At 39.4% G+C, this 14,846-nt stretch overlaps 2 protein-coding genes across 5 annotated transcripts in view; both read right to left on the bottom strand.

Moving 5' to 3' along the window:
• Positions 1-12,274, bottom strand: part of cltcl1 (clathrin, heavy chain-like 1) — a 30,270-nt gene extending 17,996 nt beyond the window's left edge. For both annotated transcript variants that reach the window (XM_088413790.1, XM_088413799.1), the window contains exons 1-2: positions 12,043-12,274; positions 280-487 (exon numbers count right to left, since the gene is read on the bottom strand). In XM_088413790.1, the coding sequence (XP_088269916.1) occupies positions 280-487; positions 12,043-12,084 (250 nt within the window). In that variant the 5' untranslated portion in view covers positions 12,085-12,274. The remainder of the gene's footprint in view (positions 1-279; positions 488-12,042) is intronic.
• Positions 12,275-14,801: 2,527 nt separating this feature from the next.
• LOC148429513 (SH2 domain-containing protein 6) overlaps positions 14,802-14,846 on the bottom strand; it is a 7,573-nt gene continuing 7,528 nt past the window's right edge. For all 3 annotated transcript variants that reach the window (XM_088423151.1, XM_088423160.1, XM_088423168.1), the window contains exon 19: positions 14,802-14,846. This exon is cut by the window's right edge and continues 323 nt beyond it. The gene's annotated coding sequence lies outside the window, so the exon portion shown is untranslated.

Genomic DNA, 14,846 nt, shown 5'->3' with positions numbered 1-14,846 from the left:
TTAGTCGGGCTACAGGACTAAGTGCACTCAGCGTCAAATCTTGATTTAGTTTCAGACATTAAAGCCATCAAAACATGAGTTATGAAATCACTGTAACATTCCCACATAAATACTTGCAGATTAATCTGTTCAAACCAAAGCTAAATAAATATTGTGAGTAACTTGCACATGTCATGAGTCTGAAAATAACAAACAACAATATTGTTCATGGTAGAAAGCCAAGTTGCCACTCTTTTTTCAGTCCGTTATGTCTAATGGGATACTAAAAGTGATCTTCACCTTTGAGGGCGATGACCTTGCTGGTGGGGTTCATGATGGCACTGTCAGCGGAAATGGGTCGCCTGATTGGGTTGGTAGGATCGGACATGTCCACGATGACCACCTGGTTCTGCTCGCCCACTTTTTCCCTGATGCAGATGAACTTGTCCGACTCCATGGTCAGATAGCTGAACCCAATATTGGCTGGGTTCACACCCAGGTTCTGCAACTAAAGGAGAACAACATTGGTGAAACCGGAGCCGAAACTGTGAAGGCTGAAGCCCACTGCATGGTGTGTCAACTTCACAATTGAAAATGACACATTTAGCAAATGAATCTATGGATGCCCTGCAACATTAAATGGCAAGCTTATAGAAGCTTTTGCAGCTGTAAAATAGAGTTTAAGAAATAAATTAAGCCATCTTAAGCCATAGGTTGAGTATCAGTCAAGGAATATGTGATTTGCAGCTGAGAGAGTTTTTGGGTGAAAGTAAAAGAGGGAGGAATTGAAAGACTCAAACTCTCCCATTCACTTAAATGTACCCAGCATGTTACGTACATCGCTCATGCATTTTGGCGACAGACACTAAAAGCTTTGTTATTTAAAACACAGGTACATAATATCATAATACTATAATAATAGTCCTCGGGTTACAAATGACTTCCATTCCCACACTGTAGGGCTGCACAATTAATCAAATTTTAATCACAACCACGTTATTGGCTGCCACCATTAATTAAGCTGATCCTCGGCGATATTACCATTTAAAAGTCAAGCATTTTTTTTCTAATTACTAAGACAAATCATGTACAGTACTTTGTCATCCTACCACCAAGGGGCAATGTTTCCCACAGGTTTGCATGACAAAAGCATTTTTTACCCTAATATGTTAGTTATCTGTGTGAAACGGCATTCAGTTTGACACCTGATTCCTAATATAATGTGTACAGTGCTAGCTGTCAATTGAGACCCATTTTGAAAACTCGATTGACAAAAAATTGGAATAAATTCGGTTTGAAATGACCGAAAATGATATTTTGGCTGCTAATTGATTAAAATTTGCTTAAAAGTAATTAATGTGCTTGGTTCTAAGTCAGCGTACTTTTTCATTAATTCGTTAATTATTATTATTATTATTATTATGATTTGTAAGTCTCAAGCCTTGAAGCCTTGTTTATATACTGCTTGTTTAAAAAAGGGCACTTAATAGACATACCAAACATGATGAATAATCGTGATTGATAATCGTAATTTCAATATTGACCAAAATAATTGTGATTATTTTGGCCATAATCGTGCAGCCCTACCACGCTGGCAACATAACCTCCTCATGAATCAGAATTAACCCTTTAATGCCCCTGAATACCCCTTAAATATCTAAATAATTAACCAAATACACGTCGGAGAAATACACTTTCTCCAACCTTTTGGTGGTATTCAGCCTCATTTCCATTGGAATGGCTTTCCTATAGGCCGCATTCAAGATTCAGCTTTCTTTTTTGGGGCCATGATGTGAAAAAGGAGTGTAAAAAACTTGTGGAGCACAAACAGACCCTCTACAGGGGGTGGGTTAGTTGAGACAAAATGGTAGACAAGACTCAGGCGTCGTAAAGTTTAAACAGGGTACCGCGTAACTCGAGAACTGCCTGTGCTTGTACTTTATCAACTGTATTTGTCAGGCTGTGTGTGCGTGTGTGGTTCCTGCAATCTTAGGCCCAGCCTCGATCAACGTTATCAACCCTACACTACTGTACTCGAGAAAATCACATCTACACTATTCGCTTTTTTTTTTTAACCATTGCGGTGTGATTCCAAAAAAGTAGCTTGGTTACAAAACGTGACGTAAACACTTTGAAGATCATCGATTGGTCGGAGACAGAGTCGAATGTTTGACACAGAAAGCTAGACGGGGAAAATAGCCACCATTACCAATCAAGGACAAACGACAAAGAGAGGAAAAAGAATGAAAAAGCTTTTGCTTCTACAACCTTCGTTTGATGGACTTGAATTCAACATGATCTTCTGGTTTATGCAATTTTCAAAAAGAGACAGAAATCAAGCATAAAGTACAATAATCATTTGGTAAACCATTGTTTTTCATTATTGTAAACAGCTTGCGCATGCTACTGTTGTGGCTAAAATGACTTAACTGGCAAAGTGAGGAGGGGCACCTGGCGGGTGGTGGTGGAGACACAATATCCTTTAGGGTAGAGAGGAGTAGATTGATTTGATAGAAGGAACGAGTTTAGCTTGTGTTCACTCTTGACTCATCTTTGCATTGTTGGCAACTCCAGTTCATTTCAATGTTAGTAAAACATCTTTTTTTTGGCTTCTTTATTCACTCCACCTCAGACTCCCAATACTGATAGCTACAACGTTAGCTTTTTGTTGTTTTGTCGTGGCCCTTTAGAATGACATGATGAAGTGGGGTGTGAAGTCACATGATGAGGGGCGGCGTTTCAGGGAACAAGCAGTTTTATAGGAAATTCCCAATGGGTTGTTTGTTGTGCAGCAATGTGTAGCATATCTTGAATCCATGAAGCAACAGGCACATAATAAACAATATATTGCTTACAACAAAGACGTTTCTACAGCAGCAATAAATCTGTAGAGGTATTTACAGAACAATATCAAATAGCTAATTCAAATGCAAAGACATATTTAATCCTGAACTTCCTGAACATTCCATTTTGTTGACATAAAAACTGCCAAGACAAGATTTTTCATATTCATGAAAGGTTTAACTGCACAAAATACCGTAAAATACATAAAAACCTTCACTGTGTCGACTGAAGTGTCATCAGTCCATTCAAAATCATATGTCAGTGCACTGTATTTTTAAACACATTGTTGGAGGAACAGCGGATATGCTCCTTCTAAGGACTAAATGACCACATTATGCAGTCCGAGTAAAGCCGGGAGGATTTCAAATGACAAAAGAATGTACTGTATCACAACAGATCAATTGATACACACGCACACATACCCGTCTCCCTCATGGAACTAACACAACTGTTAGGTAGAAGCGAAGAAAGACCAAAATAGAGCACAGCTGCACTTAAGCGTTGTAAATCACTTACCTAGATTTCTTTTGTAATAAATTGGAAATTAAAGTCTAATTTTATCATGTTTAGTCAGCTACAGGTTTCACTCTAATTAGACTTATAAGCGCCGCTAATATAAACTCTCCATGAGACTACAGCCAAAGGGATGGGGGAGGAAAAGATGACAGTAAAGTTACAGTATGAAGTTTAAAAATTTAAGATTTAAGTAGATACCAGGATGTGTATTGCAGTAGTCCGGCGTCCGAGGAGTGCCCGTGGCAAGTGCATTTATAGTTAACTCGTCTATCTGGCATACAGGAAACCTTCACAGCATGTTTCTCCTCAATATAGCATTTTTTTTTTTTTAATTACTCACATGAGTAAGTACCACACGAGGACATAGTATTTGGTACGCACCCTTTCTTTCATTAAAAACAGTGTTCTTCCATGTACCTTACAATCTGTTCCACAAGGGAGCGTGCCGGAAAGCGAGCGTCCATTTTCCTCTGAAGATAGGCCTCACAAAATATAAGCTCATAAATATTTTTTATTAGGAAAATACATTAGTTGTAAATAATGAAACCGGTCAGCATAACTCAAACACCTATTAAAAGATTAAAACAAAAAGGATTACAGCGATATGCTGCATCTCCTCTAGAGTGCCAAAACTATCTGCAAGTGGTGGAGAGAAGCAATAAGGGTAGCAAATGACAAGAACAGTCTGACAAGAGTGATGAGGGGCTGCCTGAAGGGGACCCCTAAGAAAGGAAGTTGGAGTATTAAATTCCAGTAAGAACAGGTCTTTAGTCACCAAAACTGTTCAGGGTGGAGTGAATGACTCACCATAAGAAAAACCCCTGCTTGCCACCCTCTCCTTCCAGACCAAAAAAATAAAACCACAGCTCAGCTACGAGTGCCCCATGCACTGTCTAGTGATACGCCCTCACACATGCATACACATGTTGAACCTTCCCATTTTCACAGTTGCATGAACCAAACCCAAGCGCTTGACGCGAGATTCACAAAAACTAAGCCATGACACAACCTTGACGGTATCTGGTGAGTCACTGGACAGACTGGGTGGATCCACAGCTGACGCTTCACATCAGCTGCGGAAGCTTTTCAGTGCACAAGCAGATGAAACAAACTGAGACGGAACTGAAGAGTGCATTTTTTTTAAAAGTTGCAATTAATCCATTTGTATTGTATAACCTTTCTGCCAAGGTGCCAAATGCCAACTTTATAGTTACAGAACACAAGACCCCCGCCCCCCCAAAAAAAAGAAATAAAAAAAATCAAGAGGTATTTTTTTTTTCCTGTTCTTCAGATAGTACTTTCCACAAATCATCTTTATTCTTAATTTCTGATTGAAAAATTTGAATGACTTATCTGGGTCATTCCAGAATTGGAGGACATTTATTGTACCACCCATCAAATTTTAAATGATCCACGTACAAAATACTGAAACATGCAATTTCTGAGTACATTTAATTATCCTGAGATCAAAAAAAAAAAAAAAACCTAAGAGAAAAGAGTGCTTGGAAATAGTACCCTGCGGTCATTACAGGGTGTGGGACAAGAGAAAAAAGCTAAGTGAATCTCAAATGAGACCGTTCAAATGGAATTAAAATGTTTCATTTCTTTTGGATTACTTGTTTCTTTGCTGTCTCTTGCAACTGTGTGAACATTTGTTTTAGTCAACAGAACATTTCAAATAAAAAATATTATTCATGGCATGTGTGTCCCACCACATGCATGCAACCCTGTTACCATAACCTATTTAGCATGGCAGAAGAAAAAGACTTGGACTTGACATCATCAAACAGTTTTCCAAAAGAATGGCTAGAGCACAGCCATTTCCTCTCTTCTATCTTTCAAATTCTTATAAAATAGTGAGCCTTACTTGAATATCTCACTTTACATCATGTTAGGCATTGAATCAGAATAACAGAATAACACAAGGATTTTTTTCCCTTTCTTTTTTACACAAATAAGATTGTCCTCTTGGCCAGCAGTAAAAGCTTGCTAAAGAGCCAGTTTCTATTCCTGAAAAAAGCTAACTTGAGCGCAGATTTACAACGCTGTTACCTCCAACCCTGTGACTCTGATTTGAGTCACAGGGTTGCACCTCCTTCCGTTTACTCAGGCTTAAGAAACTATTAATTGTAATTCAATTCATGATTGTACATGTTCTGAGATATTTAGTTACTCCATATATTGCAAAAAAGTTTCTGAATTATACATACTGAATTGTTTGCTTTTATTTTCTCATGGTAGTCCAAATTGATTAAGGTTGCAGCAACTACCTAAATGTGAAGATTACCATCACATAAATAAAACTACTGTATTTGAACAATTCATAAGAGGCTACGCTAAGTTAAGATGGATGATTTTTTTTTTTCTTATAGTGTGGCCCACCTTTGAGTGCTGATGAAAAGCAGGGACATTACCTGGCCAAGTATGATTTAAATGTAGAAAAGAGACAACAGTATTTACGTAAAGAAAGAGAGGAATGGAGAAAACATATACTGTAGAAACAGGGAAGAAGTTCCTTCAGAAAGACCACCGAAGACAGCAAGCCCAAAAGAAAAAGTGGAAGGAAGCTCATAAGAGGACTAAAGCCAATAGAATGTTGCTTAAAGGGTTGACAAACCCGAATGTTCTAAAGTATTGTTCTAAAGCAGATGGCAAGTTTTCAGCTATATGTTTTTAGCTCAGTGTGGTTTAAAAGCAATTTAAAAGCAAAAGGAATTTTTCAGCAGTTTCTGTCATTTTTAGTATTTCTTCTACTTTTGTGGTGTTTTTTTGAGGAAAACTGTGACAGAAGGTATGAAAAGTTAACCAAAGTCTTGAGCTTTTTTGTGTCACTTTTATTAAATGATATATACCCAAAAATAATGTACTTAGTTATTCTTCTTAATTTTTGCAACACTGCTACTCTAATTTGAACCCTGTTATCAAATTATTACAATTGAAAATAATCTTAAATTACTTACTTAGCTCAAAGACATTCAGACCCATTTTCCTTTAAAGGGTTTGTGCAATCATATGTAAAATATTCATCCATCCGTTTATTCTCACAAGGGTCTCTTGCTGGTGTATGCAAAATATGTTTGGGTAAATATTGTACAATAAATACTGAAATTGCCAATGTAAACATGCTTTTTAAGAGACAACTTTAGAAATGTGTTAAAATAATTTAAATCAATTCATATGTGAAATCAAATGGTTATTCAGATAAAATGTTACTTTATGTCGTTAATGGAAAAGGAATTATATTTCAAAAATCAATTATGTACTTTTTTCAGGTTTCTCAGTGTTGGCAATAGTGTTGCACCGATACTGTAAACACCAAATAAATTAAGTAATAAAACCTGCACCATTGATCTGAACGTTGAGCGAATCAAGCCTATGATAGTTTATTATCTATTATCGATAAATATGGAGCAGAAAATTTGAATCTGGTTGTTTTGTTGACATTCCCTTTAGTGCAGCTCCATCTACTGGGTGTATAACACAACCCCAGCCACTACTGTAGCTTCTATTCTATACGCCTTATAATCCGGTGCACCTTATAAGGCGGAAAATATGGTAATATCGCGCAAGAGGGATTGATGCAATCAGTGACTTGGTGCTTTTTTTTTCAAAGTGTAATAGCAAATGTTTGCTATTATCAGACAGCGACACTATATTTGTTGTTTCCAGATATCATTTATCACCAACTAAACTGAACTGTGAGAATTGGTAGAAGTCTTTCATCAATGTTTATCATATACTAAAGATCCCCCCCCACCCCCCCAAAAAAATACATTCAGTTTTGGATGACATTCGGGGTGTGTATGAGAACTATTTTGTCATTTACAGTAAGGAAATAATCGATGTGGGATTTTATGTCTGACAGGAATCCTGGCGCCATTTGAAGTCCCAATTAGTCTATGAATGGCTTTCCACACATATGTGATTGAGTTAGGTGACTGGACACAGATGCTCTTTAAAGTCACTGTTCATTCACAGGCTTGTTTGTCTTGTTAGACACAAGCATGATGAAATCAAGATTTCCTCCACATCCTGAGGAGGAGAACCCTGATAAAATTTGCGGACCTTGTCTGTATATCAACATCCAAAAGCTTGACATGGGGCCGCGGTTCCATGAGTGCAAATGCGTCTGAGCGGTTTTAGCAGCCACAAGAGCAGCAGGTCGGTTTGGGTCTCACTCAAATTGACACGAGCGGTTTGGATCCAGCAGCTGTTTTATACTTTGTGCCAAGACAGCCAGCAGCAAAGCCACATTAACCTCAGATGACTGTCGTGTTCCACAGATGTGACTTGTAGTTTGACGCCCACAATGATCTATAGTTGCCTGCAGTCATCGCTCTACTATACGGATCCATCCATCCATCTTCCATACCGCTTATTCTATTGAGGTCCTGGCTGGTGCTGGAGCTTATCAAAGTTAACTTTGGGTGAAAGACAGAGGACATGCTAGACTGATCACAAGTCAATAGCTTGTTTGACACTGCAGGAACTCTTCCCCTGTACCCTGATAGCTTGAGTTCCCCTTTCTGTTTACACCCAAAAAAAAAATGTCCGGGTCTGAAGGGTTCCCCTAAGCTACCCTGATAGCTTGAGGGGTGTGTGTTATGCTATGTAACGCTGATTGCTTGGTTGAACTTGGGAGTGTGTTGTTTAGGTCTCAGTAGCCGCCATTACGCTTCATTTTCACTGTGTTTAATATTATGAAATAATGGACAGAGAGAAAAATGATAGCTGGATGAGTGCTCTGGAACAGATTTTAGAGAGTATTTACTGGGAAGAGGACATCCAATGCCAATTTGCTTCAACTATGTGAAAAGACGAGTCGCTGACGGAATATCCACCAAGAGCGAATGCTTTCGTGATGCAGAGCTTTACAAATATTTAAAAAATACACGGACAGAACACTGACTGCAGCAGATGTAAGTAACAGCGATCTGGATCAGAAACCCACTACAACATGGGGGGGAGGCATGACTTCGCCCTCTATCTACTTCTCATTGTTGAAAGAAACTGGCGGAGGATGTCCTAGTCTCTCCTAATACAAGTAGACACAGTGCTAAGTCGCCAATGGAAGTGCTCACCAGAACCCGCCTTCAACCAGCATTTGCAGCCTCCAGGCATGGCCTCCATCGGGGAGGGTTAGCCCCCAATAGAACACATGAATCAAGCACCAATTGCAGCGGGCCTACGTCTGACTGAAGCAGGCTTTTGTCAGGGGTCAGAAAGTCACCACAGCTGACGCGCAGTTCATGATGTGCACTCCCCTAAAAGCTCCGCATCTGAAAACACATGAGGGGGGGGGACACGGGAGCGCTCGCCTTAGTCGGGCGCTTTCGTGTCCTCCAGCATGCTCTCCACGATGCAAGCCCATGAAAAGAAGATGGAGCGAGCAAAAGCTGCAGCAGGCTCACACCCGCGACACCCACAGACTACTACATCTATCTTATGGTTGATATTTCAGGTTGGACTAAATTAAATTTAAATATATAAGTAACCGTTACTGAGTACGTAGGTGCTCGGTTAAATGTGTACAAATGAACCTTCATACAGCAGACATCAGATACACATCTAATGAACACCAACTACAGAACTGCATGATTTGAAGAGAATAGAATGTCTTTCAGAGCTAAAACAATACATTCAGAAAAAAAGGCCCATGTTACCTCCCTGAACTCCGACCTACACAACAGAAGTAGTAGTAAATACAAAGCCTCAAATGAAAATGCTAAACAACTTGAGGCAGTAAGTCTCTCAGTTTGAAATTCCAAGCATTTTTTAGTCTGCTGGAGCCAACTTTGTTTGCAGAGGTGTATGACTGTGCCAGAATGGGATTTCTTCTTCAGAGTTGCTTTCCCTTCTTTGCCAAGGACTATACAAAGTTGAAAGTCATTTAAACCAATAACCCTGAGATTGCCAGGGAGCATACTGCCTCCCTCATCAATAGTAATTGAGGAAGGAGAGGGCTACAAGCTCTATAAGCAGTCATACTTTGGTGGATATAGGGTCTTTGGCTGGCAAAAATGGGGCTGCTGACCAGAAGAAGAGGACGTGAAGAGAAGGGAAGGTGGGGGTTCCGTGCCTTTTCTAGTGAAAGGCCATTTCACTGCCTGCCGTAACCATAACAACAGGCCCACAGACGAGGGGAGGTAGAAGGGGTACGTCACAAAGTTTTTGGCAGCAAGACACCAAGCAGAAGGGCTGCTTTGGGACATCTTAGTAGAAATAGTTCTTCCACTGACAAGCACTTAACTGTCAGTTGGTTTTGCTTTCTAAACCCCAGACTGTTAAAGGGGCATTCTGTGACATTTTTTTCCCCATGAGTCTGCCAAGCCAAGAACACTGAGCCTTTTCTGACTATTGTTGTGGCATTATGGAATTCAACTGAGAGACAGTTTATTACTACAAAGTTACGATATGAAATGAAGTCTTGTCCACTGGTGGAATAGTTGAGAAATCTTATCTCCTGATTTGTTATCTGCTCTTCAAATTTCTTGTAAATAATACATGAATTCCAATGAATCCTAAGCATAATCAGGCACTGGCTCTCTATAAAGGTGAATGACATCATACATACTGATCTATAGACTGATTGACTTTCACTGAGTTTCTTAGAGTTAAGACAGCTGGCAATCAACAACCCATCGCCTTATGTGGTTAGCATAAAAATACTTAAAATCCTCAAGTGAGCTCAACATAATATGAAAAGAAAAACGTGACGATCAGTGCCAAACCTCATCCAACTGTCTGCAATTGTAGTTGTAGAGGGCAAAATGCAACTCAATTAGTGTGTACAATGAATGGTACGCAATTAACATTTTAACACGGTGGCAAAAGAAGTTGCAGGTCGGCACAAGAAGGCACATTTAGATACGACAAGTCCACAAGCCCCTCCGTAAGAACTAGCAGAACAACCATCAGCACAATTCCAAAAACTTGCAGGGATGAGTCATAATTTACCATATTCTTGACAAGTGTGTGTGTGAGTATGTGTGTGTGCGTGCAAGGGTGCGTACGTGTGTGTGTGTGTATGTTTGTGTGTCTGTGCGTGAACAGTACCGAACAGGCCTGTATGTTTGGCCGTTACACAGAAGCGCTCGTTTCCCATGAGCCATGTAGTTGTCCTTAAAATGTTGAAATACTACCTGAGAGAAGCTCCCTGCAGTAGAAGACATGAAGCAAACGATTTCTGATCATCATTACCAAATCTAAAGTCAAATTATGTTATAAATAAAAACAACTGCAATAGGTTGTGTTAGTCTATTTGGGTCATTACAAAATGTTCAGCCGACGGCTCTTATATTAGAAGAATTTCTATGGCCTCTTCTTAAGACCATCTATCGATCTATTTATGGCCTTATTCATTTTGGGATGGCGGGTGAGCTTGAAAATGTCTTTGGGCAAGAAGTGGGGATACAACCTGGACCATTTACCAGTCAACCACAGGGTCTATATAGATTAAAAAAAAAAAAAAAGTCATTCACACTCACATCGAGGCCTATGGAAATTTTTGAATCGTCAATTACACCTGAAGCATACTTTTTGGTTGTGGAAGAAAGGTAGCAAACAAGACATAAGCAAGACTATTGAGAAGCAATTACATATTCATTTTTGCAAGTCAATTGCTACAATATGAGCTAAATGATTCTAACATTAACATTACTGGTACGAGGTTAGCTCTTTACTAATATGCTAAAACACACACACTCACACACAGACACACAACAACAACAATGAAACCTCACAACCTGAGGAGAGTTCAGGTGTATTTCACTTTTAATAGGATTCTAAACATATTTAGTCAATTTCAGCAGTAAAAAGTTTTGTCTAGACCTAATTTATAATTACATATATGTATTTTACATGTATAATCATAGCTTTAAAGATGCTTATCCACTTGCTGTCAATTGAAAATGATATCAAGCTGAAGACAGCTTGTGAAAGTCACATGACCAAATTCAGAAACCAGATGAGTCGTGATTGGTCATTGAACATTACTAGAAATATTGTTATCATTAACCGTCAACAAAAAAAAATTAACATTTAACCGCTTAAAATGGCTGAATGAGTTTGGCATCCCTTTAAGAATCGGTGATTTGCTTACAGGTTTTATTCTGGTAAAATTGATATATTATATCAATATATAATGTTCATTTAAACGATCATTTTGAGAATCGCTTGAAGCAATTTTTCCCCCTTATATTTGACAAAAGAGGAGCAATTCGTGGCAATGTGAATAACGCAATGAAAACCTAAGAAGTTCCTGTGCTCGTAGGATGCTGCTGCAGGGCATGACAACATGGAAGCAGCACGGCATTCTGAATCATTCAGTCTCAGTTACAGAAAGAACAGCTGAGCCCCGGTTGGTTCCACTGCAATGTAAAGTGTCATTTCCCAGCAAGTGACTGCACTGGCGTTGGCTCTTGCACTTCACATGACAGAGACTTTGTTTGTTTGTTTTTTGTTGTTGTTGTTCCTTTCCTCCCAATCTGCAGGTAAAATATAACACACACAGTGTTCAATTTCTCCAAGTCATCCTTTGGCTAATCCAGGCCTGTGGCTATATTGAGCAACAGCCCGCAGCTCTGCTTTCACATTGCCATTTAAATGCGACATGTGCCGCCTGTGTGCGGACACAAGGGCGAGGAACTGCGCCAAAGAGAAGGTGGGGAGGGGGGTAGTTTTTATGGAGCGTTTTTGCCTTACCTGCAGATGTTCCTGGAATCGTATGGGCAGTATCTGTGCCATTTCGAGACGTTTCTCCGCCAAAAGGCTCCTCGCAGAAAGGAAAGGGGAAAGGGGAGGGCAGCCAGAAAGGAATTGGAGGTGCTCTTTTTTAAGTGTTCGCTCCCAACGTCCCCTAAAAAGTAGAATGTCCGGACAGACGAAGAACGTGGAGGAGACGTTCGGATCTCTCACACCACGACTGCTACTGCTGCTCCCATTCAGAGTCCCCCCCCGAGTCAGTAGTGAAATCGCTACCTCCGCCGAGAAAATTAGTCCACGGTAATGCTCAATACTCGCGTGTAACCGCGACCGCTCCGTTGCGTGTCTCCGGAATAAACACACGCGTGAGAAGAAGTTCTGAGTGAAAATTCACGAGCAGGCGTGTAGGAGGTCCTGTGGGAAGAGCGAGCAAATGGTTTTGTTTTCTCACGGCTGTCAGCGCAAGAAGGTCAGATACGTAGGGTACCCCTCCGCCGAAGACCTCCTCCGTTTACTCCAACATTTTCAACTTTGAAATCGCCAACACACAAACTAATCATTGTATCAAACCAACAAACATATTCACAAACACACGTTTAAAGTCACTCTTCATTTATATGGTGTATTAAATTTATAAAAGAAGGTTCAAAAAAGGTGCTGGTGTGTCCCCTCTCCCCCCATTTCGTTTGATTAAAACACTTTTGTGGATAATAAATGTAACTGTGACATACCAAAGGTGCAAAAATAATATTCCTTTTTCAGTTGTCGGTAGTTTATTGTGGGGATTACGTTTCAGGCCATCCCTGTGGTATTAAAAGTCATGGCAAAATTATAGCAAAGCTTCATGCATATAACACTAAAATGTATGCATGTGATAAGTGTATTGTGAGTGCTGTCCACTTGATGTCGTCATCCCCACATTTACATCACTGGTGTCGAGTTGCCTACCTGTGATTGAATGTGTATGACCTGTGACCTGTCGAGGCTGCCATACTCAACCAATAAAAGTCATGACCTTCATCAACCTGTTGCACTATACTGAGATAATTATGACTTTGCTTCTCTTAAGTGTGAGATGATACAGAATCGTAGACAATCTCCATATTTTGCACAGTATGTCTCCTGTTGTCAAGTGGTACACTATCCTTCACTCTAAAGCTAACTGGGTTCAAATTGACCCAAATTGTGCATCAAAAAAGGACCGACCCAATTTTTGGGGTTAATTTGACTCAACTACTGTATCTGGGTTGTTTTGGTCAAAGCAACTGCAAGAACAGACAACCCAAAGAATTGGTGTGTTTTTTTGTAAAACAGTTTTTTTTTTCTTTTCTCATGATTAGATTATTTCAGACCCAGATGTTTTTAGACTGTCGTATCCATCATCTATCTAAATGTGACACATCAATCAGTAAGAGGTACGTACAAGTTCCACTTTTCCATTATTTTATACAGTATACATTATAAAGATTTTTTTTTCCATTTTGAGAAAGCGTGGATAACGTATTTTGCTGTTAATGGGTTAGAATACTGTATACCCCATTTGAAAGTCAGAATACGTAAGGTACAGTTCAGGCACTGAACTAAATAACACTTAGAAGTGGTAGAAAGTGAGTCAGAATTGCCCACAGGATGTAAACAGCACAGATCCTATCAAAGGGGCTACTGTTTAAGGCAGCAGAGACAGTGATGCTGTTTCAAGTTCCTCTACTGGAAGTGACATTGTGTGTGAGAGAGTTACTGAAGTACAGTATGTTGTAAGATTTTTTAAAATTCTAACAGGACCCACGTGTGTACTTTTGGACAACCCTGGTGAAGATAGTACAAGGAAGTTCACATTTCTTCTAATAGTGAGGAGATTGTTCAAAATCCAGATTATAATTTGACTGTTAAATTTTAACTGTAAAATATCAGTATCAATTCTAATTGATTTATCAGACAGCAGATTAGTTCAAACGATTGTCACTTGAATTAGTAGTACATTTTGTGTGTGGTGTTGACTCTCGGGTAATCTTCAAAGTAGCATCATAACACCAGATTATTCCATAGACCTTGTCCCACTGGATTAAAAATAAATTTAAAAACTAACAATTGAGCTGCAGATTTTTCATGATAGTCCATCATATATTTTTGTGTCAAGCGTCCCTATTATTCCACACGATATGGCAAGCCTTACCTATGACATATCCTTATCAATGATGAACACAGGATGCTATTGATGTCAGGTGTGCGGAATGCCTCACACCCAGCTGCTGAATCGCAACGTCTCCAGGAAGTCATTTTGTTTTCATTATTTGGCTATAGCAGCCGCTGCACCAGCTTCACAACTCACAAGCCTTTCATTTGAAGAGCCATTACATTGCTCTATTCCTCTAAAAGACTCAGGAAGCAAAGAAACATAACAAGTGCAACTGTTGCTTAGCTGTTGCTGGATGTGACTGGATAATTTAATTTAATGATGCTGCCACTCCAGCTGATTTATCTGCGTGTGTGTTTGTTTACAGTCTTATTTCCCGGCCTCTTTTCCTGTTAGCTTGAATTAGTTTATTTGCAAGTATGCCTGTGCGGAGATTGGGTTAAATATTCGTTTACCTTGTTTCTCCGCCCTCACTCAGTCACCACAAGATTAAAAAATGAGGAAAAAGGAAAGGAGCCAGGAGGTCATGTTTAGTCGTCAGGAAGCATGTTTAGTCCAGAAGAATTGTATTACTGGTATGATCAAAAGACATTTCGATAGATACTTCTATTGAATGTGTGTGTTTTATATGTTATTTATATTTTTATATTATTATATTTAACATAGAGCA

Source organism: Hippichthys cyanospilos, chromosome 1, assembly GCF_059441005.1.
Source record: "Hippichthys cyanospilos isolate Australia breed blue-spotted pipefish chromosome 1, RoL_Hcya_1.0, whole genome shotgun sequence".
Taxonomy (NCBI): domain Eukaryota; kingdom Metazoa; phylum Chordata; class Actinopteri; order Syngnathiformes; family Syngnathidae; genus Hippichthys; species Hippichthys cyanospilos.
Note: the sequence above shows the minus strand (reverse complement) of the source record. Positions and strands in the feature narration are given on the sequence as shown.